Here is a 26939-nt window from a genome sequence, read left to right as displayed (position 1 = left end):
AGATGAACAGAGGGGGCCTTTGAAATTTTCTCAAATAGCAATAAGACCAATCAACTTAAGAGTTTTCTATTCTGAAAATACCTACGTATAGTCTTTACTCTCATTTCTTAGTTGCTTATGTGATATTTCTTTCATTTAATTGCAGTTTGGATTTTCTAAACTCTGACTCATAATATCAAGATTTATTTTATTATTAGCTCAGTGTAATTAGAAAAATAATGAACATTTTGTCTTAGTTATATACTAATATATTTGTGTGTATTTACACATGCACACACTTCCTATTTCTGTGAGAAGTTGTTGTCTGTTCTGCTTTATCTTTTTTGTTCTCCTCACTCATGTACCTGTTTATTTATTTTTATTTTTTGCTAATCCTGGGGCTTGAACTCAGGGCCTGAGCACTGTCCTAAAGGCTAGAGCTCTACCACTTGAGCCATAGCACCAAGGAATTGAATCTTGGTCTCCATGCATGCCAGGCAATCACTCTACCACTAGGCCAAACTCATAGCTCTCATGTACCTTTTTATTGCTTATTGTTTGGGAAAAATTTTTTAAAGACACTTTAAAAAAATAGAGCTGAGAATTGAACCTAAGACCTCTTAAATATGAAGCATGTGTTATGTTAAAAAGCCATACTTCCACTTCTATAGAAAACATTTTTTTTGTTTCTATGGTTTTTTTTTTTAAACCAGTCCTGGGATTTGAACTCAGGGCCTGAGCGCTGTCCTTGGGCTTTCTCAAGGCTAGAGCTCTACCACTTGAGCCACAGCACCACTTCTGGCATTTTTCTATGTATGTGGTACCAAGGAATTGAACCAGGATCTTCATGCATGCAAGGCAAGCACTCTACCACAAAGCCAAACTCCCAACTCCTAGTTTCTAGGGTTTTTAAAAACATTATTATTGTTTATAAGTAATTATACAAATTAAGTTCAATTTAACAGTGTCAATTTGTAAATACAGTGTAATTTGGTCAATATCACTTTGATGATTATCCTTCCATCTTCAACAATGCTTTGAACAAGACTATCAGAAATTTTTTTTGAACAGAGGCTGTCTTGGCTTGATTTTTGTTTGTTTGTTCATCATGGGGCTTGAACTCAGAGCCTATGTGCTGTACCTGAACGTTTTTGCTCAAAAGTAGCAGTCTACCACTTGAGCCACAGCTCCCACTTTTGGCTTTCTAATGGTTAATTAGAAATAAGAGTCTCATGGAGTTTCTTGTCTCAGCTGGCTTCAAATTGAGTTTCTTAGATCTCAGCCTTCAAAGAAGGTAAGATTACAGACATGAGCCACCAGCACCTAGCTTTAACAGAGTTTTATAACACCAGGTCTAGTTTTTCTGGAATTTTTATTTTCCTTACCTTTTTAGAACCACATTTTAAAAAATTATTTGTTTAAATTAGGCTTTACATGTGTAAAGCCTACATACTAGTGTTTTTCTCACTAAAAAAAAAAAAAGAAAGAAAGAAAGGGACTAGGAGTTTGGCCCAGTGGTAGAGTACTTGGGTTTGATTTCTCAGTACCACATACATAGAAAAAGCCAGATGTGGTGCTGTGGCTCAAGTGTAGAGCTCTAGCCTTGAGAACACTCAAGGACAATGCTCAGGCCATGAGTTCAAGCCCCAGGACTGGTAAAAAAGAAAAAAGAAAAGAATGAAAATCAAGGGTCTGAGACTGGAACATATTGTAAACATGTGTGGAAATGTAACAATGAAATCCCCCTCTGTATAAGAAATATAAACCAATAAAAAAAGAAACAAATTAGTTGATGAGATGGATTAGAATATATTATAAACATGTGGATATACAACAATAAACACTCCTCATATAACTAATTCAGGCTAATAAAAATGAATATATAAAATTATTGAGGATCAGATGTTAAAACTGAGGATTATATTACCATATGCATATTGAGGATTACTGGTATTTAAAAATTATGATTGTTGATTGATGTCCTGCTCATCTCAAATAAAGTCATAACCATTATGTTTTAAAGATAAGACAGTTTAAGCTTGGGATTTGAAGAAGCTTACATGGCAAGTGCTTCTTTTGAAATAAACATAATAAGAGTTTTACTATTTCAAGTTATGGTTCCTTAAGCCACATATTGTTAGACTTTATGCCAAGTGATATAGCTGATAAAAACTGTAGAATGTGGGGCAGAGAGTTTGTCCTAATGGTAGAGTGCTTGCCTAACATGCACGAAGACCTGGGTTGGATTCCTCGGTACCACATATATAGGGGGAAAAAAAGCTGGAAATGGTGCTGTGGCTCAAGTGGTAGAGCTCTAGCCTTGAGAAAAGTCCAAGGACAGTGCTTAGGCCCTGAGTTCAAGCTCTACAACTGGCAAAAAAAAAAAAAATCTAGGGCTGGGAGTTTAGCCTAGTGGTAGAGTGCTTGCCTAGCATGCATGAAGACCCGGGTTCGATTCCTCAGTACCACATACATAGAAAAAAGCCGGAAATGGTGCTGAGGCTCAAGTGGTAGAGCTCTAGCCTTGAGAAAGTCCAAGGACAGTGCTCAGGCCCTGCGCTCAAGCCCAGGACTGGCAAAAAAAAAAAAAAAAAATCTAAAGAATGTTGGATTATCTCATGATGCATTTTTATCTTTTTATTTTTATCTTTTCATTTTTCATAAAGAATAATTACATTTCAAGCCAGATTTGAGTATTGGTAGACAGCATTTAGACAAGCTTGCTTTTTAGATGTAGGTTGAATTTATATGAATGCACAAGGTTCTAAAGCCAGGTGTGGTAGCTCACACCTTTGATCCTAACTACTCAAGAGGCTGAGATCTGAGGATGGAGCTCAAAGTCAGCCTGGGCACTAAAGAACATGAGACTCTTATTTCCAGTTAATCACTAGAACATGGGAAGTTGGGCTGTGGCTCAGGGATAGGGTGGTAGCCTTGAGCTGAAGAGGTCAGAGATAAGGCCCAGGCCCTGGAGAAAGGCTGTAGCCTTGAGCTGAAGAGCTCAGGGACAGTGCCCAGGCCCATAGTTCAAGTCCCATTACCCCCCCACACACAAAAAAATGTACAAGGTTTTGTGTAATTTACTGTATACTTTATCAGTATTCTTTTCTTGAGCAGAAAGTTTGTTTTTGTACAATCCACTTATTGCAGCCAGATACCATAGAGGTTTTTTGTTGTTGTTTAAAAAAAAAACTGAATAGTTTATCTACTTATTTTAAAACTATAATGTAATATTATAAAGAATTCTTAAACATCAATGTGGAATAATGAGACATTTTGTTTTTCAGATTCCACTAATGTGAATGGAAGAGAAAATGTAATAGTTATCCATCCTGATTTTAGGATGATTGTTCTAGCCAACAGACCTGGATTTCCTTTCTTAGGTAACGATTTCTTCGGCACCTTAGGTAAGACCAGAGATGATGATAATACCAATAGGAGAATTCACCGTAATAATGCTGATAGCAACATGTAATGGCCATCTCTATGTAGTATAGTATGCACTATGCTACCATCAGAATCCTCTTACCGGAGTAAAAGGAGAATGTGATTCTGAGGGAGATGAATTTTTTCTACAGTCACCTAGTTAATAAGTCATATCCAAGATTGATTCCAAGGCCTTTGTTTTTAAGCAGTTACACTATACTTTGTTCTTCAAAGCTTTTTGAAATAAAGATTTCTTTTTAGTATCTTTTTTTTTGAGGCCAACCCTAAAGAAAGTAATTCAGACCAATTAGTGATGTCCTGGATAAAAATAATCATCAGAAGGCTTCAAGAAGGACCTTCTTAATGGGAAGCATATAGTTCTGGACTCCTATACTCATTAAAAAGTAGGCCATCTCTTATTCGGACCCTGATCTGGCAATTCTATGTCAAGGGTTTTACCCAAGGGATTTAACTATGCGATGATTTATGTGCAAGAATAGGAAGCATGGCATTGCTCATAACACCAAGAACAGAAACAACCCAAATGTCCATCCAAATGAAATGAGATAAAACAGATTTTTTTCTTGTATCCACACAATAGAATACTATAGCTATTACAAAGGAATGAGATCGGTGATATTTCATGCAGAAATAAGAAATCAAAAGGCAAAAGATACATATGAATTCATGTATATACCCATATCCACACAGAAAGTATAATGTGCTCAATTAAACTTTTTATAGTGCTCACCATATAGATACTACTCAAAAAATAAATTAGAACTCAGGTTACAAATATAGGGATGTAAACACAGCAAAGTAAATCTGTAATTGTTTCTGGTATGAAAAGGTTTGAGTTCTTACATGTTAGCATTTCATAGGTCATTCTTATCCCCAAGTTATTCCTCTTCGCATTTATTTTATATGTACAAGAATACACATCCTCAAAAGTGGACAGGTCACTCCTGCTGACTCCATCACCAACGACTGCTTCCCTGTGGAAGATTGCTTTGGATCTGCTGAACTATGACTTTGTTTGTGGGACATTCATTCTGTGATAAACATAAAAGAAAAAAGAAAGTTAGTAAAGAAAGCCTTGGAAAAGGAATTGAAGAAACAGAAAAACGGTTTCCTTTGGATAAAAAAAGAATCTGAAAAGTAGGGATTGTCTTAAGTGTTTGTTCTGATAAGGGAGGAAGACAAATCCCAGAATGTTTGAGGATGTAGCAAATGATATGAGTGTATCTTAAAATTGGAGCTTAAAGGTCAGAAGATGGCACCAAGACAATAGGGAACCAGCCTAGCTCTCTCCCACAAAAAGAATCAGGGAATCCCACGAGCCAACTACCTTAAGAAATCCACAACTACAAATTCAAGAAGCAATGAAGAAGTACACAAACCGGAAAAAAAAAATCCAGATAAAGCTTATATCCAATGTTTTCAAAGAATCTGAAACACGAGGACCCCTGTCGCTGGCCCCAACCTCCAGCAATGCCAGCAAGCAGCAGAATCCAGATGCAGGAACCCACACAAACCTGGCACAGACAGCACAGACAGCGGCAGAGACCAGAGAGAAGGCGAATGACCCTCCAACACCGGGGAGCAGCTCACAGCCAAACCCCGTCAGTAAGTAGTCCACGGATTCCCCCAAACCCATCGGGGAAAGCAGAGCTGGTGGTGAGCTACAGAACTTAACCCACACCCCTCCACCCCGCCCAAGAAAGACTGGCAAGTGCAGGGGGGCAAGGAATTCAGAATCCTGTCCCTTCCCCCAACAATCCCCTCCCCCGGGCCATTGAGTGGAGACAGATGGGCAGGCGCTAAGACCCAGCACCCCACCAAAGGGGCGGAGGTGTCCCTGCTCCCACCTGCCCAACAGCCTCCTCTCCCAGGCCACTGAAACTGGAGAATGAGGGGCGTTGAGACCCTGCCTTCCAACAGCTGTTGGGGGTGTGCGGGAGTCTGGGAGCCTGCGTCTGACTGACCCAAACTTAAGCGGGCGCCCAACTGCTGGGAGCCTCCAGCAAGACAGCACCAAGGGGCCCCCCACAGAGTCACAGAAAGACTCTCTGCCAAAGGGCTGAAACACAGCAGGGAACTGGAGGGCAGGCAAGCAGGGGCGGAGCTCACCATCTGAGAGCCAGAAAGGCCCACATCCTCGGCTGGGCCCCGCCCCTGAGAATAGGGCAGAAACCAGTCTGCCTGGTTTAGCTGAGAGCTACCAGAAATTCCCAAACCCGAGGCCCTCAGATGGGCCCAGCACCTGGGAACAGGGCAAGAAAACTAGCCATCTGCTGGGCTAGCTGAGACTGAAGTGCACATCTCGGTCCTTCAGCCCACTGTGGGGCCACTGGTTGTGCTGAGAGCTAGCGGTGCAGCAGCACACAGCCTCTGGGAACAGGCCAAATACCTGTAAAAGCTACAAACTCTGACCTAGACAGCGGCGGAACTAATTTGGCTGAGAACCCCAAGTATGCACTGATTCCCAAAACCTCCAATCCCAAACCAAGTAAAGACTGCCACCTACCAACCACAGAGCAAACCTACAGCAACAGTCCTCAATGCCTTAGAAAGCTCAATGATGAATTACAACATATATATTCAAAGTCCCACACAAAGCCCAACAGGAAACAAGAGAGAAGGGATGAGAGAGAGATGTCACCATCCCAAGAAATGACACCTGAAGAGAAATGAAATATGACTGTATTCAGGGAGATGATTGTGGACATGACTAAAGAGATTAAAACAGCGTTATAAAAACAATTCCAGGAATATAAGCAGGAAAATACCAAGGAGCTCCTCGAATTCAAAAGAGAAATGGAAGCAAAGATTAATACCCTCTCAGCAGACATGAGCAGCTCAGTGTCCACAATTCAAGCAAAAATGGATGCATTAAGCAACAGATTGGCTGAGATGGAGAATAGGACATCAGGAAGGGAAGATAGAACACAAGAACTGGAACAGAGAATCATCAGTCTGGAGAAAGCAGTCAGAATTCACCAAAAAGAACTCCAGGACCTGGCAGACTCAGCCAAGAAATCTAATCTTTGTATAATAGGGATCGATGAGGGGGCTAAGTACCAGGAAAAGGGAATGCAACCCTTATTCGCCAAAATCATAGCAGAGAATTTCCCCAACCTTAAAAGGGAAATACTCACAATAATGAAGGTTTCAGGACTCCAAACAGGCAAGATCCCAGAAGGAACTTGTCTAGATAAATCATAGTAAAAACACTAGACCCGAATACCAAGGAGCTGATCTTAAATGCTGCAAAAACAAAGAAAGAGTTATACTACAAAGGGAAAAAATTAGAATAACTGCAGACCTCTCCACGCAAACCCTAAACGTAAGAAAAGCTTGGAAAAACATCATTCATGTCCTGAAGACCAACAGCTGCCAACCCAGACTGCTATATCCAGCAAAACTACCATTTACATTTGAGGGAGAAACAAGAATATTTCACTCCAAAGAGAAGCTATATGAATATGTGCACACTAAATCAGCATTTCAAAAAATATTAATTAATTGAGAACAAATTGCAGAACATCAAGAACTCCCATTAAGAAGCAATTACCTATAATTCACTAAACACAAAAGGGGAAAAAGAGAGAGAAAGAAACTTAGAAGCAACAATAAATTATGACAATGGACACTGACCACTTCTCCAAAATTTCCCTAAATGTGAATGGGCTGAACAGTCAAAAGACACAGAGCAGCAGACTGGATTAAGAAACACTACCATCCATCTGTTGCCTCCAAGAGACCCACCTCACTGCCAAAGACAGAAACAAATTCCAAGTGAAAGGATGGAAACAAATTTTCCACTCCACTGCACCATGCAAAAAAGCAGGAATAGCAATCTTCGACAAAATTAACTTCTCAATTAAAATAAGCACATAAAGGTATAGACAGCCACTACATATTAGTAAAGGGTATAATCCATACCCAGAATATTACAGTTATAAACATTTACTCCCCCAACACGGGAGCACCCAAATATGTCAAACAAACTCTCTTAGAATTACAGAACAAGATAGACTCAAATGCAATCATAGTGGGAGACCTCAGTACACCACTCTCACCAAATGACAGGTCAACTCAACAAAAGTTAAGCAAAGACACCATCAACTTAAATGACACCATAGCCCAGCTGGGCTTAACAGATATACACAGAGTCTTCCATCCAACGGTGAAACTTTTTACATTTTTCTCAGCAGCACATGGAACACACTCCAAAATAGATCATATAATAATTCATACAGAAAACTTAAGCAGATACAAGAGGACTGACATAATCCCATACATTCTATCTGACTACAATGGAGTCAGATTAGTGCTGAACAATGCAGTAAAAGTCAAAAAACATTCAAACACTTGGAAACTGAATAATACACTTCTGAATAACTCCTGGGTTACACATCAGATCAGAGAAGAAATTCAAAACTTCCTTGATGTAATGACAATCAAGAGACATCACAAAGGAACTTATGGGACACAGCAAAGGCAGTTCTAAGGGGCAAATTTATCGTATGTAAATAACCTAAAAAAGAAATTGAAATACCTAGAGGAGCAAGAAAAAGTTAATTCTAAAAGAACTAGAAGGACAGAAATAACAAAAATAAAATCAGAAATATCAGAGATTGAAATAAGATTCACTATACACAAAATTAATAAATCAAAAAGTTGGTTATTTGAAAGATTCAACAAAATATACAGACCCCTGGCAAAATTAATAAAAAACAAAAAGGAGAGGGGAGAATCAAATAAACAAGATTAGAGACCCCATGGGAAAAATCACAACTGATATCCAAGAAATTCAGTCCATTATGATTAAGTAATACCAGGGCCTATATTCAAAGAAACAAGATAATCTAGTAGAAATGGTTGATTTCTTAAATAAATATAAGCTACTCACATTGAACAATGAAGAAGTAATCAAATTGAACAAACCAATCTCTTACAATGAAATTGTGGAAGCAATCAGGGAAATGCCAACCAAAAAGAGCCCAGGTCCAGATGGATTCACTACGGAATTCTACAAGATGTTTAAAGATGAAGTAACACCTATACTCTTGAAACTCTTCTAAGAAATAGAAGCAGAAGCTTCATTTTATGAAGCTAATATTACACTCATCCCCAAACCAGGGAAAGACCCAACAAAAAAAAGAAAACTACAGACCTATCTCTCTAATGAACACAGATGCAAAACTCATCAATAAAATATTAGCCAACAGAATCCAGAAACAAATTTAAAAAATTATATACTATGATCAAGTAGGCTTCATCCCACAGATGCAAGGCTGGTTTAATATTCACAAATCAATCAATGCAATACATCATATCCATAGAGCTAAGGATAAGAATCATATGATAATTTCTCTGGATGCGGAGAAGGCATTTGACAAAATACAACATCCATTTGAAAGCACTAGAAAAAATAGGAATAAGAGGTACATTCCTTAAAATAATTAAAGCTATATATGACAAACCTACAGCCAGTATTATACTAAATGGTGGAAGACTGGAACCATTTACCTTAAAATCAGGAACTAGACAGGGATGCCCACTCTCTCCACTTCTCTTCAATATAGTTCTGGAACCCTTAGCCAGAACAGTAAGGCAAGAAAAGGACATCAAAGGGATCCACATAGGGAAAGAAGAAATTAAACTATCCATATTCGCAGATGACATGATCCTCTACTTGAGTGACCCAACAAGTTCCACTCCCAAACTCCTAGAATTAATAAACTACTTTAGCAAAGTGGCAGGATACAAAATGAACCTCCAGAAGTCAGTAGCCTTCTTGTACACCAACAATACACAAACAGATGGCCAAATCAGTAAAATGATCCCATTTGCAATAGCCTCCAAAAGAATAAAATACTTAGGAATTAACTTAACCAAAGATGTAAAGGAATTCTTTAATGAAAACAATAAAAGCCTAACAAAAGAAATTAAAGAGGACACTAGGAAATGGCTAGGGAGAACCAACATAGTGAAAATGGCTATACTGCCAAAATTGATATACAAATTCAAATGCCATTCCCATCAAAATCCTAAAGACATTCTTTACTGAAATAGAAGATACAATCCAAAGATTCATATGAAACTAGAAAAGACCTAGAATAGCAAAAACAATTCTAGGCAAAAAGAGCAATGCTGGTGGTATTACAATACCAGACTTCAAACTCTACTATAGAGCCTTAATAACAAAAACCACATGGTATTGGCACAAAAACAGACCAGAAGATCAATGGAACAGAATAGAAGATTCAGAAGTAGAACCATATACCTGTAGTCAACTTGTATTTGACAAAGGAGCTAAAGATATACGATTGAACAAACACAGCCTATTCAATTATTGGTGCTGGCAAAACTGGGCAGCCACATGCAGAAAACTAAAAATTGACCCTAGCCTTTCACCATGCACAAGCATTAACTCAAAGTGGATCAGAGACCTCAATGTCAGACCGGAAACCCTGAAACTGCTGCATGGTAGAATAGGAGAGACGCTGGCACTCATAGGCACAGGCAAAAGATTCCTGAACAGAATCCTGGGGTCACAACAGATTGGAGAGAGACTCAATAAATGGGACTACCTAAAATAAAAAGTTTCTGCCGATAAAAGCATAGCAACAAAAGTAGAGAGACAGTCAACCAACTGGAAAAAGATATTTACCAATAATACATCAGACAAATGCTTAATATCCAGTATCTACAGGGAACTCAAGAAACTAATCCCCCCCAAACCCAACAAACCATTCACTAAATGGGCAAGGGACCTAAAGAGGGACTTAACAAAAGAAGAGCATATGAGAAAATGTTCATCATCCATGGTCATAAAGGAAATGCAAATAAAAACAACCCTAAGATACCACCTTACTCCAACAAGAATGGCCAAGATTTTGAACTCAGACAATGACAGCTCCTGGTGGGGTTGTGGAGAAAAAGGAACCCTACCACACTGCTGGTAGGATTGTAAACTAGTTCAGCCACTCTGGAAAGCAGTGTGGAGGGTTCTTAAAGGACTGAAAATTGACCTTCCCTACGATCCCGCCATACCACTTCTGGGCATCCAGCCTGAACATCACAACCTAAGATATGATAAGGACACCTGCTCAGCTATGTTTATCTCTGCACTATTCACAATAGCCAGGTGATGGAAACAATCCAGATGCCCTACTGCAGATGAATAGATACAGAAAATGTGGTATATATATACAATGGAATTCTCCATAGCCAACAGACAAGATAAAATAATGGCATTCCCAGGGAAGTGGATGAATCTAGAGGGAATCATGTTGAGTGAGACAAGTCTAGACCAAAGGAACAAAAGGCACATGGTATCCTCAATATGTGGCTATTAGATCCAAACAATACAAGAGCAAGGACTCAATATTTGCATACCTAATGCTATGGACATGGTATTGGAAATATAAACACAACTACATAGACATAAAAACCTATGACTCTATAGATATAATGTTTTATTACATAGATTAATATGTATCTATGATATACAAACCCTTAGCCTAATTTTGATTATGTTCTAAAATCTAAGTGCCAGTGATTGTTTATAGAGATTCCCTTCTTGAATACTTGTTTGTTAAACATGTCATTTGAAATAGGATTAAAAATCAATGTTAATAAATTCTTTAAAAAAAAAAAAAGATAAAGCAAGGAGCCAGCAGCTCATGCTTGTCTTCTAGGTATTCAGGAGGCTGGGATCTGATCTAAGGATTGTAGTCTAAAGCCAGCTTGAGTACACACACATGCACACACCCATACACACACATACACAGAGCCATTGCTAACAAGATGATCATTCCATGAGTTCAAGACCTGAGCACTAAAGCAAGACTGTCTAAACTGGAAGCCTGGTTCAGGTGGTAAAGTGCCAGTCATGAGGCAGGGGCGTGGAGGAGGGGGGGAAGGAAGCTTTCCTAGCTTCCTATCTTACTCTGAGTATAAGCACATAAGCACACAAACCTTTAAAATATTTTAACAGCCCTATGAGATATGTCTCCTATACCTTATCTGTCCGATCTCATATCCTATTCTGATCTGGACTGCTCTCCCCATCTGTAATTCTGTTCCAGACACTCTGCTGTCCTGCCTCTTCCACACATTAGGTATGCTTACCTTGTGTTTTGGCATTAGCTCTGCCTACCATTTGGAATGTTCTTCCCTAGTGTTTACATGTGTTTGGTTGTTACGTACTACATGAGATGAACCTCCTGTCTGCTTCTGCTTCAGTCCTTTACTTTTTTCTTTTTTCTCTGTGCTATCTTATTGTCGAATAGGCTTTCTGTACCTGGATGAGCGATCAATGACTTTTTTTTCTGGTAGTCTTGGGGCTTGAACTCATGGCCTGGGCACTGGCCTTGAGCCTTCTCAAGGCTAGAGTTCAACCACTTGAGCCACAGCATCACTTCTGGTTTTTTCTGTATATGTGGTAACAAGGAATTGAACCCAGGGCTTTGTGCATGCTAGGCAAGCAATCTACCGCTAGGCCACACTCCTGGCCCAATTGATGACTCTTTAAACAACTGTATTTTTCCTTACAGTTTTTGATGTAGTCTCTGCATTCTGAATGTGATATTTCTCCTTTTCTTAGGTGACATTTTTAGCTGCCATGCAGTTGACAACCCCAAACCCCACTCAGAGCTTGAGATGCTCAAACAATATGGACCAAATGTGCCAGAACCAATCCTTCAGAAGCTCGTTGCTGCCTTTGGAGAGCTGAGGAGTTTGGCTGACCAGGGCATTATTAGCTATCCATATTCCACTAGGGAAGTTGTCAACATCGTCAAACACTTACAGGTATGACGTATCCTGACACTATCAACTATACCAGACCTTTTAATTTCTGCAAATAATCTACCATGTAACTTGAATAAATCTAGAAAACCAATGAACATTACTTAGTCTTATAATAGGCTTTGGCAAGGTTCTATACTGTGGTCATTATCAAGAAACATGACCTTTGGTGACAGTTTTTGTAGGGGTAAGTTTTTGTAGGCAAGAAAGTAAGACAGTAGAAAACTTTCTTGTCTATTTGTTTGGTTTTATATTATAAGCGTGTCACATCTGGTAGAAAATCTCTTCATTTTGTAACAAATGATGTAAAGGAAGAAAACAGAATACTAACAGTACTGCTCAGATACCTGTAAAGTTTTACAGGCTAGAGTCAATGGCTCACTATATATACTGTGCATCCCCTTGGCAAAGAAAATAAAAGCCAGATTCATGTAAATTATATTTAGAAGAAGAATGAATTTTTGTAAAGGGTACAGAGTTTCACATACACAGGAAGAAAAAGCTTTTACAATCTGTAACGTATCCTAACTGTAGAATACAGTATAAAAATAGAATATATTTAGAAATGGCTAAGAAAGTAGGTGCCAGCTGTTTGAAAAGTAAGGTGATTACATATGTACTCTTTTATGTATATGGAAATATCACATTTTATTTCATTTGTCAATTAATAATATACTTCTAGGAAGAAACAAAGGAAACAAACAGAAAAAAAAAATCTTGTTTCACCTAAAAATCATGATAAATCCAGTGCAGCAAGGCTGCACATCCAGGAAACAGCCCTTGGGAGCTACCAGCTCGCTTAACCATAGTGATACTTGCTTTTTCTCTACTCTTTTTGCCTATTTCTCTATTTTTATGTTCTTAGCTTATTTCTTGATTCTTTTATTGTTTTTTTCCATTTATTCATAGGCTGAGTTTTCTATTCAGCCTTCTGATATCCACCACTTTCCTGTATGTAAAAACACTTTTTTCTTTTGGTCAATCTAATATTCCTTGTCAAGCCACATGGTTTTGGAAAGCAGTGGCAGAACACTGACCAAATACCAGAATCTGAGCAGTGCCCTGACATTTAAGAGGAAGAACTGCCTTTCCTCAAAATTTGGTATTTATTTTAAAAGGAAAATATTATTTAGTCATCTGAGCAACCAGTGAAAGATTAGAAAAAAACACTAGGTATTTCTGCTGTCTATCTGGTTTTCTAACAGGGCCAATAAATATCTTATTGTTCCATCAGTTTTATAATACTGTGCACTTTATAATAAGGATTTTTTTTGTTCTTCATACAGAAATTTCCCACTGAAGGCCTCTCTAATGTGGTTCGAAATGTATTTGACTTTGATTCTTACAACAACGACATGAGGGAGATTTTGATTAACACTTTGCACAAATATGGGATACCAATTGGAGCAAAGCCTACCAATGTGCAACTGGCAAAGGAGTAAGGCAAACTTACTTGATAAAGTAACCTTTGAGCCTTGGTCTTATGATTGTTAAAAACTGATAATTCCTAACCTACTATTAGACTCTACTAAACTGAGTTGATGTGGAAATCACTCTCTACGAGCAAGCTAGTTAAATATATTCTGCTGTTTACTGGCTGGTTTTCAGCTAAATAGCATTATTTATATGCCTTTAAATTGGAAATTTTAATTACATGAATTTCCCACAAGTAGATGTAATACAGTTAAATAAAGGGAAATATTTGTTTCTATAACAGTCTCTGTCCTTTTGTTGAATTATGATGGGTCTCATTTCACAATCCAGTGCAAATCAATGTATAAACATGGAAATTATATAAAGGAATAACATACTCTCTTACTATATAGTTTACTTTATGATAGTTTTCTACATTTATAATCACATTAATGTAGACTTTTGGTTATTTATTTCAGCTTTGCAGATGAAAGAGTAGTAAGAACAAGTAGGCTAGTTTCACATCAGCCAGTTGCCTTTCATTTTAAAATCACAAGCCACTGACTTAACCTTAGCTGAGACCTTTGCAAATATCTTGTTGACCAGAAAGAAAGTAGATGGAGTATATGAGGAGTAATTAAATCATTGCAAGTTCACTGGACAATAATATTAACTTTGTTTAATTTATTGACAATGTATCTAATACCATATTTGTCTGAAAAACATAATCTATTATTATTAATTCATAATAACAATTATTCTTAAAATAAATTAGTATTTGACTTTACTTTCATGTAGGAAACACTATGTAGAAAAAGGTTATAAGCCACTAGAAAACTGGAAGTGGTGCTGTAGCTCAAGGGGTAAGGCAATAGCCTTGAGCTGAAGAACTCAGGGACAACTCCCAGGCCCAGAGGTCAAGCCCAGTAACCAACCAAAAAAAAAAAAAAAGGTTTTAAGTAACAATCAGTGTTCAGTCTAACAGTATTAATTTTTTCTAAACAGTCATTATAAATTATTATCGGTTGTTAATACAAAAACTTCTTTCTATACATATGAATAAAAATAAATTATTAAGGTATTAGGGATTTCTTAAAGAAACAAATATTTCCCTTTTGTGGTAAGAGCATAATTTGAAGTTAGAAATTATCAGTGCACTAGTTTATATTATTGAGTAATTTTTTTCCAGAAGAATGAATGTTTCCATTGCTAACGAATACACTTTCCATATCATATTATTTTAGTAATTAATTAGCAGTGTTTATGGGTTTTTTGACATGTCATGACATATTTATTGTATTATACAGAAATGGTCTTTAATATGAAAACCTCCATTATTACTCATGAGTTTTTACTTCCTTTTTATAAACTTTATTTTTCAGTTGGAAATGAGGTCATTTTATTTCTGTGAATAACTTTATAGAATTGGTGTTCTAGCTTCATAGAAAGTTAGCTTATGATTAAGAAACTATGCAGACTTTTGCTAAAACTCAATCTACATATTTATATAGTAAGATCAGTCATAGGAAAATTGTTGGCAGTTTCAGTTTCTAAAAAATATGGAATATTGAAGTTACTCATTACCATTCTCAGTTGTAAACTGGAAAAAAAATCTCACATGGAATATTGGTATTTCCCGTGGCAATTCCAACTTTACTGTTTACATGTGAGCAGCAGAAGCAAGATGAGGTATTCAGGCTGAAGGAGTTGAAAACCATTTGTCATCCACTACATACACCTAAAAATAAACTTGTAAAGATGTGGAAGGTGAGTAAATCTCCCTTAAGGTGCAGTCAGTAGCAGACTGTAATTTCTGCACTCACTCAAAGCATTTTTCTCTTCCTAAGACAATTATGTTTTATTGCCCTTAGTGAAATCCACAGGCTCCATACCTATTTCTATTCAATCATAAGAAGATGGTATCTTTAAGTAAACAACATAATAGCCTGGAAACAAAGTAATTAGTCGTGTTATTCAAACTGTACCTGTGTTATACCTAGAGAAACACAAAAAGACAGAATCCAACCCTTAGAGAGCTCACAATTCCATATTGGTCATTTGATTTAAAGAATTACTTAACTAAATTGAGTTCCCTGTTGGTAAAATATAAGATTTTTATTATAGATGGCATAATCACATAAATGGCTATCTACGTCAGGACATTTTGAGAATGGAAAGAGAGAGGGAACTACTGATAATAACTTTGTAAAAAGATACGTAGGTCCACTGTCCTTCTCAGTTTAGCATCCTTTGCACTTTACTATCATCTTAATGTCTCAGCTAAAAGAAAAAAATTTAAAGAAATAATATAAATTGAGCATCTCTATTCTGCAAAATTCAACATATAAATTAATATAGCATTTGGAATTGAATCTCATTCCTAAGATATCTCATTATAAATTTAGTATTATAAACAATTTTTTAATAATTCTAAAATCAAGAACATTTTTGATCCCACTTTCAGATGAAGAGTACCCAACCTTTACCAATACTATTACCACACTGGTAATAGTCATCACATAGACTTCTGAAGATTTGAACCTGTGCAGTATAAGATTTGGCTTTCCTAATCCTTTTGCTAGATGGTTAATGCTACTAGATTTTTGGCTAAACAAGTTTTTATTGGCTACTCTACAGATTGTTATTTGGAGAAGATCCACACTGGATTTCTGGTCCTAAGGAAAAAGGATAGATTGGTTCCATGGCAATTAATTTGCCCTAAATGAAAAAATTCTTGTGTGTGTGTGTGTCAGTTGTAAGGCTTGAGCTCTGAGCGTGGGTACTGTCCCTAAGCTCTTCAGGTCAAGGCTACTGCCCTTCCCCTTGAGCCACAGCACCACATCCAGTTTTTTGGTGATTAATTGGCGATAAGAGTTAGTGCCAGGACTGGCTTTGAACTATGATCCTCAGATATCAGCCTTCTGAGTAGCTAGGATTACAGGCCTGAGCCATTGTGCCTGGCTCCTAAATGAAAAAAAATTTATTGCAACTTATTTTCTTGTTCTAGTTCTTATTGGATAGGAGCAACATTATATTGATTCTGGAACAAGATAATCATGCTATAATCACATCCAAGATGGGAATGTAAGGATGATTTGGCCATATACTGTGTAAAGCTTAAAAAAGGTACAAGGCAGATATTGCAGCAGTGGGAAATATCTGCACAGAACAGAGAGGATCTAAGGCACTATTTATACAATCATCTGTTCTCCTCAACTCCAATCACAATATACTCAGGCTATTCAAAAGTGGTAATGTTATTTTAGTGCTTTTTGGCAAAATTCCCAAAAGAAAGACACTGTCCTCTTGTCCTTTTGTTCTTCTAAATACCACATTGTCACATTGTTATTACTTATTTGGAGGTTTCACACCTTATAAAAATCTAATGTGATAAGGTGAATTTAACTTGTATTTTTTAATAAATCTTTACTGATTCTAGTATTTTTATGGAGTTTTGTTAGGCAAATACTTTATTTTATTTTTGTGTTAACACCAGTGCTTGAAATCCAGACCTTACACTCTTCATTTTTTAAACTTTTTAATTTAATTTTATTGTCAGGATGATGTATAGGTGGGTAACAGTTACATACATAAGGTAGTGAATATTTCTTATCAAATATTGTTACCCCTCCCACATTTTTCTCCCACTTTCCCTCCTCCCCCAAGTTGTAAAGTTCATTTCATACATATTGTCTTTTGAGTATTGCTATTGCATTGGTGCACTCTTTGTCTTTTGTCTCACCATTTTGTTGTTCCCCTTTCTTTTTCTAATTCAAATAAGCATATATACAGTACACCATGTACCAAAATCAGATACAGTGTCAAGGGATAAATCATAGGTGGGGGGAGAAAGAAAAAAAATAAAACTTCATATAGCATATTAAAACCAACAAGCACAAAGAAAAACCTCTTGTTTCCCTATCTTGGAGTTCATTTCACTTAGCATCATCTTATATGGTCATGTGTACATAGCTATTGAGCTACTGTGATCCTCTGCTAGGAAAATCCTAGATGTATACTAGATATTACAAAAGAAACTATGTTTCTTTGGTTCTGGCTTACTTCACTTAATAAGACTTCTACCAGATCTTTTTATTTTCTTACAAATGTGGCAATGTCATTCTTTCTGATAGCAGCATAGAATTCCATTGTGTTTATATACCACATTTTCTTAACCCATTCATCTGCTGAGGGACATCTGGGTTGGTTCTATAGCTTAGCTATGGTAAATAATGCTGTAATGAAGGTGGTTGTGCTGGTAGCTTCAGTATGGCTTTGTTTGTGGTCATTTGGGTAAATGCCAAAAGTGAAATTGCTGATCATAGGGGAGCTCTATGTTTAGTCTTTTGAGGAACCACCCATACTGCTTTCCGGAGTGGCCAAACAAGTTTACACTCCCAACATTCCCTTCTGGCCACATCTCCTGCAGCATCTGTTGTTATTAGATGTTTTGATAATGACCATTCTAACTGGGGTGAGGTGGAATCTCAAAGTTGTTTTGATTTGCATTTCTTTTATGGCCAGAGATATTCAGTAGATCTTTATGTGTCTATTCAGGCCTTATATCCTTGTTCTGTGTTTTCACTGATTGCTACTGCTCTACCACTTGAGCCAGCCCTACACTTTGGCTTTTTTGCTGGTTAATTGAAGATACAATCTCATAAACTTTTCTCCCCAGGCTAACATTAAACTGAGATTGTCAGAGCTCAGCCTTCTGAGTAGCTAGGATTGCAGACATTAGAAATTGGTGTCCTGCTGGATCATTATTTCACTATACTATCATAAGTTCTTCCTATTGATCTGCAAATATATTCCAAGATCTTAGTACTGAGACCAGAAGTCCATCCTGCAATGTCCCTTTCCAGTAGTATTTCCTGAGCTATTTTGCTTTATTGATTCCTTTTTAAGTTCCTAATATATGAGAAAACACATGTCAAAGATATAATAAACATAACCAAATGATACAGACTAGGAAAAATTTATTCAGAATATATAAATTTCACTGGGGACCAGTTGTTCATATGTGTAATTCTAGCTGAGATCTGAGGTTCAAAGCAAATGAGGACAGGAAGTTTATGAAACTCTTTTTTTAAGTATATTTTATTGTAGAGGTAGTGAATAGAGGAGTTGCAGTTGCATTTGTCAGGTAGTGAGTACATTACTTCTTGAACATTGATACCCGTTTCAATGCATGAAACTCCTATCTCCAAATAAACCACCAAAAAAGAGGAAAGAAGAGTTATGGCTCAGATGTTAGAGCATAAGCCTTGAGCAAAAGAAGCTCAAGGATAGTCCCTACATCCTAAGTTTACACCCCGGGATTGTCAAAAAAATAAATAAATAAATATGTAGACACACACACACGTGCTTCATGTTGAGCTTGCATGTAATTCTGTGTTGATTGGTCTACAGAGCAATGACTTGTCAAGGTTATTGATGGTGTGTGTTTATGTACACATGAACTAATATGATTTTTTAGTACTATAAGCACAAATAGGGGATATGAGTTCGTACATGTTCTTGAGTTTTAAATGTTACTGTATAATGTGTGTGTCATTTATATAATCTACATAACATATATTACATATATAACATAATTAACATCTAACCAAAGTCTCTGAGTTATCTACTATAAATCTAGATATTATAGATATAGCTATAAAATTTCTAAGTTTTGTTTTCCCTCAAGTAAGTTTATCCTTTTGAAGTTTCTTTTACGCTATTTCAAATTAAAATTTTTGTTTCAAAATAATTTATGAGCTGTGCCATATTGGCAAACATTTGGCTTAAAAGGGAAAAAAAAAACTTTCCTAAACCTACATTTTAAGTGACTTAATGCAATGTTTTATTTTAAATTTGTAGGCCATTTTCCAATTTACTGTTCTTAAAATGAGATATTTGTCATTCTATATATCTATAGTAGAATGTAAATACTTTTAAATATAATATTTATGCTGTTATAGTATAATAATAATAAAACAGTAATGACAGTAATAGTAGAAATGCTTATAGATAAAAATGTGCCAGGTAGGGCTGAGAGTTTGGCCTAGTGGTAGAATGCTTGCCTAGCATTCATGAAGACCAGGGTTTGATTCCTCGGAACCACATACATAGAAAAGAGCCAGAAGTGGTGCTGAGGCTCAAGGCTCTAGCCTTGAGAAAATCCAAGGACAGTGCTCAGGCCCTGAGCTCAAGCCCAGGACTGGCAAAAAAAAAAAAAAATGTGCCAGGTACTTTTTCAGATTTTTTTTCTCTGAATGAATTTATATAATATTCATAATAAACCTATGATATGGATATATGCCTATGTATGTATATAATTGCTCTTTGTAGGTGAGAAATTTGAGGCATGGGAGTTTAGACTTACCTATGGTTAGGCAGCAAGGACTGAGCTGTAATATATGTGGTATTCATTGTGCATTGTGATTCTCAGGATGATATGAAAAAATTGATATGCAGATGAAATAACTTCTGAGTCAGAATTACTGTTTGAGGACTGAAACTTAGACACTGTTTTTGCTTAAAAGACTTTGGGCCGGGAGCAGTGCTCACACCTGTAATCCTAGCTACTCAGGAGTCTGAGATCTAAGGATCATGGTTCAAAGCCAGCCCCAAGCACTAAAAAGTCTGTGAGACTCTTATCTCCAATTAATCACCAGAAAACTGGAAGTGGCACTGTGACTCAAGGGGAAGGGTAGTAGCCTTGAGCTGAAGAGCTCAGGAACAATGCCCAGGCCCAGAGTTCAAGTCCCATCACCAATGAATTAAAAAGAAAAGGAACCTTGGGATTTTAAGTAATCAATCTGGAAATCACTGATCATGATGTTTTATATATGTGTGTGTGTGTGTGTGTGTGTGTGTGTGTGTGTAACATGTATATATACATATACATATGTATAGATATATATTATATAGGTGTCTAATATGTATCTATCTATATATACATATATATGCACACATATATCTATAGAGAGAGACATAAGTTCACATTCTTCAGACTTAAAACAAGATTCCAATTCCTGAGTTTTTTTCAGCTCAAGGTTCATGCTCTACCACTTGAGCCATAGTGCTACTTCCTGCTTTCTGGCTGGCTGTTAATTGGAGGTGAGAGTCTCACATCTCACAGGCTTCTATGCCCCGGCTGGCTTTGAACCAGGATCCTCAGATCTCAGCTTCCTGAGTAGCTAGGATTACAGGTGTAAGCCACTGGTACCGGCCATTTCAATTTCTTAATAGAATGAAAAATGTTTTAAATATATCCAGTCTAGGTAGGAATTTTTGAGTAGTGTGGATCTTCTTTCATACCCATCTTACATATTCTTATGGAATTATTCTCCATCATTTAAGCTCTGTAGGTAAGGATTTACAAAGCCTTTCACTTGACTGGCTAGAAATTCCCAGTTCTTGCTGTAGCTGTATCTGTCAAATAAGCCTGTAAAACAGAGTACATCATTTTTAATGAGGGTCTTCTAAGAAAAACAAATGGTAAGACCTAGACACACAACACAAGATTCACCAACAAGGTCAAAATATTGTCAGTTGAAATGTAACCAATATTGATTCACTTAACACATACTTCCTAAATACTAACCCTAGGGAGTTAAAGTTAAAAAGAAGCTCTGCTATCTTTGTCAGACATCTTATAATTACTTCAGAAAATAGTCAAGGAAAGAGTATCTTTGGCCCCAAATGCTGGCATGTAACTAAAATCCTAGCACTTGGGAGGTAGAAGCAGGAAGATTGAGAACCCAGGCCGTTAAGTGAGAATTTTTTCTCAAAACAAAAAGAGTGACTTGTTATATTAGAGCTGTACCCAAGAGGGAACAAAGTATTAAGATCATTGAAGTGTGCCCATGGAGAAGATAAGAAATCGAAAAACAGTATTAATTGGTATTTGCTAGGCAAATAAAGAAGAGAACACATCAATCTGAGAAGCTTCAAGAAGACATGTTATACTAGAAAGTGAAGAAGTCTGGTGGCTAATACTGAGGGTTAGCTGAAGGCTGCTAGGTGCTGAAGAGTGGGAGGTAAGAGCCAGGAATAGTCACAGGACAGCTCCTTTTCATCTTCTGCATGTTCTAAGCTGCATGATAGGGAAACTAAAGGCAGAACGATCCATTGGGAGGTAACTGCAGGAATTCAAGTGACAAATGAGGACCCACGCGGTAACTGAGGCAACAGCCAGAGAGAATTAGGTCTAGAATCAATGGCTTTTAAATGCCAGATATTTAAATGAGTACAGTATAAGCCTCATTCTCAAGGATTTAAGAATTTAGTAAAGAAAACGTAAAACTGTCAACTTTAGGATGTAAATGTTACATTTAAAGTGCTTCAATCACAGTCACATTTTCAGACTCTAAGGGAATTTTTTTCCCCTAAGAAAAATATCAACCACTGAGGAAAGTTCAGTCTTTGTCATTCTCTTTGGGGATGACTAGAATTAAAAGAAAAGAATAAAACATTAAGATGTATTTATAGCAGATATCAGGAAAAAAAGAAGAAAGAAAATAATCATTTTGCAGTGAAACTTAAAGAAAGATGAAGGAAATGAAACCCAGGCCCAGAAACTCTAGTCTGGCAACTTGTGCAAGAAAGAAGATGGCCCAAGATGTGTGCAGAAAGCTGGACAGCATGTGCTCTGGCCCATTTGTGGTCCAGAGAATTGCTGGGCCACAGCACTGAGACTGCATAGTGTCACACATCCAAATTACTGCCGCCTCTGCAGGATCTAAGAGAAAGAGGAACACAAATCTTAAGTGAAAGCCATAATTTCTAAATGCAAATCAGGCAGAGAAGGAATGAAGACACACACACACACCATTTTTAGCAATAAAAATTATTTGCCAACAACATATGAAACTCAGGGTAAGGAGGTGTTAATGTTTGCAGAAAACAAGGGAGGATCTTACTGGGATTTTGATGCTAGTACCAAATATTGTTGTTTAAAGGGAAATGGATATTTTCTTTTTTCATATTTTTTCTTTTTTTTTATTTTTTTGTCAGGGTGATGTACAGAGGGGTTACAGTTACATTCATCAAGTAGTGGGTATATAGCGTCTTGAATATTGTTACCCCTTCCCATGAATTTCTCCCACTTTCCCTCTCCCCAACCCCCTCCCACTCATTTTGTTTTTCCCTTACTTTCCCTTTTTCAAATAAGCATATATACAATATACCACATTCTGATACAGTAACAACATGAGATAAATCATAAAGGGGAAAGAAGAGAAAAGAAATAGCTTTATATAGTACATTAAGAACAACAATCACAAAGATAAACCTCTTGTTTCTTTATCCTGGAGAGTTCATTTCACTTAGCCGTATCCTATAATTATATCCAAATTCTACTTCCCACCCTCTGACTTCACATCTCAAACTTTAAGTTCGTGAGATCTATTATACAACATGGTAGTTAATGTAAAACTACTAAGATTGTACGTAGATTTCATGTATTCCCATCACAAACTTTTTTTTTTTAACATTTTGGCTTCTCTAGTAATTTTTAAATGTTTGTCATGGATTTTATAAATGTACTTCTGACCATCATATTCTCCCTAAAATTTTGTTTACCATAATGTCTTAAACTTGAAAGTTACATATCTCGTGGAACTTTGTTTCACATGTGTAAATTTATTTGGAAACCCAAAAGATCAGGGGATTCATGATACACAAAAAGAAATATGAGAGCAATGAAAAGGAAATAATGTTTGGATTGGACCTTAAGAATGAGAACGGTCTCACCATGGAGGCGATAGCAGGGAGGAACTCTGGGGAGAGGTAATGGCACTCTGAGGAAGCAAAAAAATGCTGAATATGTGCAGGAATAGCAAGAAACAGTTGGAGATAGTAGTAAGGCATAGGTTGGCTGGAGAATAAGAGGAAAGAGTAAGAACCAAGCTGGAAATACTTGTTGAGAATATACTCTATGAAAGTCTCCAGTGAACTCAGTTGGACAACCTGACTTAATCTTTGCCAGTGGTTGGATTGAAAACATTAGGAATGAGTGAGGCCCGCTAAAATTAGAATTACTTTTTCTATGCAAAGCTGGTCATAATTCGAATTGGTGGAACTACCCTAAAGGGCTTCATTATTCCCATGAAAATTAGTAGTTTTTGTGGTAAAGAAATGTTTGGGAAATTGTTGATAATAGGCAGGTCAACAACTTTCAATTGCATAATACCCTTAGAAAGATCCAAATCTTTTTCATGTGTTTTCTTTCATACTCCAGAAATAGTATTGGCGAAAGTTCAGAGAAAGTAGAAATTTACCAGAACATATTCTTTAAAACCCTAGCTCACCTCTTTATGGAAGTAGTCTGAAACCCTTGCATTCAGACAATGTTCCATGATGTCCATATGTATCATGTTATGAAATGTCTATATGTTTACAAAAGAATATTCTTCCTTTCTGTAACTTCCTCAAGTGCTATAATTTGATCCGTCATAATTTTGATGCTTACCTTTCTTCTGGTTAAAACTTGTAGTGGGTCTTTATTATTTCTTTAAAAAGGGATTAAGAAATACCACAACAAATGAATAGAAATATATCATTGTTTTAAAAAGCGTAAATTTGTAAATGACACTGAAGATTTTTTTAAAGTAGTGCTATTTTTAGGTCTTAAGTTCATCCTCCTCCCCTCTTAAAATCAAATCCAGATATCATTCCAGCTGAGATTTCAACAGAATTAAACAATACAAGTGACAGAATCTTAAAACCATGGAAAATGCCATTATTGTTTCAATCAAATCAGAAACTGAAGTCTGTCAGGCACAAGTTGCTCACCCTTGTAATCTTAGCTTATCAGGAGGCTGGGATCTGAGGATGGCAGTTCAAACTCAGCCCTGGCAGTTGGTGAGACTCTTCTCTCCAATTAACCATTAAAAAGCCAGAAGTGGAACTGTAGCTCAAGTGATATACCACTATGCTTGAGCAAAAGAAGCTCAAGGACAGTACCCAGGCCTGAGTTTAAGCCCCAGAACTGACATGTATGCACACACACACATGTATACACAATCTGAAATTTTGTCAAGAGTTAGTTGTCAATAATGGCATACTTAAACCTTTTGCTGACTATTAGCTTAAAGTTACCCCTAAATTGTTGTTGATTATGTTTCAAATTCCAAACCCTACACATTCAACACATTCAAGTATATTTCCCCTTTTCCATGCTTACTAACATATTGAAGGGGGGCAGTTAGGAATGGCCACCTCACTGGGAGGGCACAGAAGCAGTAAGTAAATGAAAGGCTATGATTTACCTCAGCTGGCCAGCCTAGAATTCATAGTAAAGACTGAGCCAAGCACTGATAGCTCATGCCTATAATTCTAGTTACTCAGGAGGCTGAGATCTGAGGATCTAAGTTCAAAGCTAGCGCTGGAAGGAATGTCTGTGAGACTCTTATATCTGGTTAACTACTCTAAAAATGCTGGAAGTGAAACTGTGACTCAAGAGGTAAAGTGCAAAAGAAGCTCAAGGACAATGTCCAAGCCCTGAATTCAAGCCCCAGGAGAACACACACACACACACACACACACACACACACACACACACACACACGCCATTCCATGTTACCAGGGAACAGGATAGAGTCAATCTGTGCAATTCAGAATGCCATGAACTTGTGTCTTTCAGTCCAATTTGGTATGTGGTTCCAGAATAAATTCTATATAATGTATCTTAAGGTCCTTCCTGTATGCTGCCAACTAGCCAGTGCTATTTTTATAGAGAACTAGTCAACCTGTAATTTCCATGAGTGTTATTTGGAATGAGCTGGCAAATCCAAAGCAGATTATATGAACATCTCGGGCATTGTCATTATAAACTGGAAATTGAGCATAATTAATTTTTCTCTCTTTTTCTCAGATGGATGATTTCTTCTTAGTATCTGGATATAATTTTTGTAAATTTGTTAATATATATATTGGGGCTTTTTTTGAATGCTGAATATTAAGCCACAGATCTTGCTATTAGGCTAACACTTTACTACTAAGCTTCATCTCCAGCCGTAAACCCATTTTTTATACTGGATATCAACCAGGATCATTTTTATTAAACAATTCTCTATTTCTAATTAGATTTCCAGATGTGAAGCTATTTTATTGTCATCAAAAGACCAGTTATTTATTTCAACAAAGCACACCTAATCCACTTGTAGCAATAGATATTTTCATTTCAAATATCCAGTTTCACTCCCTAGCACCAGGATAATACAAGATCTTTAAATCACCACTGACACTTCTCTCTTCTCACTTCCTTGGCTATCACAGATAAATTGAGTTATAAGGCAACTTACAGATTATCCCCCTCTTTCACAAATGAAGAAATTACTGCTGATATATTAGCTGGCATTTCCTTCCCAAGGTGTCTAATAAAAGAACCAGAAGTAAAACCCAGATCACTTTGCATTTTATTAATACTGTATCGTGTGTACTGAAGATGAAGTAATGTGTTTCCCTTTTATCTCTTTCTTTTATATTCTTTCTTATTCTCCTTTGGTGAACTTATGAGATGAGGTGAAGAATATGGTTCATTCCTTAAACTCTGAGAGAGATTCTAGACAAGGAGATGAGTCCTGTTGATATTAATACATTTTTATTAGTATTCAAAAAAAGACCACAATTATAGTCAATCTTCTTCTAACTCAGCACACACCCACACACATTTTTCCAGTAAACACAGGTCACTAATCAGGACAGTTATCCCACTATTTAAAATGTGTTTTAGATGGCAAGTTCAAAAGTACATGTGACCTTTTGAGAGATGTGTGCCATATGGATTAGAAATTTATTTTTCTTTCCTCTATTTTTAAGAAATTAACATCTCAAAAAGACAAAACTCAAATTTCACCAAAATGTATAGTTTCCTATTTTTTGAAAAATAATAAAAACCTATCATGGTCTTGCTAAACATATGGAACCATTATATTAGACTGCTTTACTGAAAATAAAATGATTTCTACATAATACCCTTTTACTGATCATTAAGTTTGTTCCAAGCACACTTTTTTTTTTTTTTTTTTTGCCAGTCCTGGGCTTGAGCTCAGGGCCTGAGCACTGTCCTTGGACTTTCTCAAGGCCAGAGCTCTACCACTTGAGCCTCAGCACCACTTCCAGCTTTTTTCTATGTCTGTGATACCAAGGAATCAAACCTGGGTCTTCGTGCATGCTAGGCAAGCACTCTACCACTAGGACAAACTCCCAGCTCCCCAAACACACATTTTAATTTGTTTTCACCTGTATTATTTTTAGAGAGCTTTAACTCTGAATCATTTTTTTACCTTAACTTATCATAGAACAAGAAA

The 26939-nt window shown here is 36.8% G+C and overlaps 1 protein-coding gene across 1 annotated transcript in view; it reads left to right on the top strand.

The window, feature by feature from the left end:
• Positions 1-26939, top strand: part of Vwa8 (von Willebrand factor A domain containing 8) — a 281874-nt gene that overhangs the window by 138041 nt on the left and 116894 nt on the right. Inside the window, 3 exon segments of the mRNA XM_090342080.1 lie at positions 3267-3386; positions 12023-12228; positions 13512-13663. Of these exon segments, the coding sequence (XP_090198206.1) occupies positions 3267-3386; positions 12023-12228; positions 13512-13663 (478 nt within the window).

This window comes from Megascapheus bottae, chromosome 11 (genome assembly GCF_031878675.1).
Source record: "Megascapheus bottae isolate mThoBot1 chromosome 11, mThoBot2.hap1, whole genome shotgun sequence".
NCBI lineage: Eukaryota > Metazoa > Chordata > Mammalia > Rodentia > Geomyidae > Megascapheus > Megascapheus bottae.
This window is presented reverse-complemented; position numbering and strand designations above follow the sequence as displayed.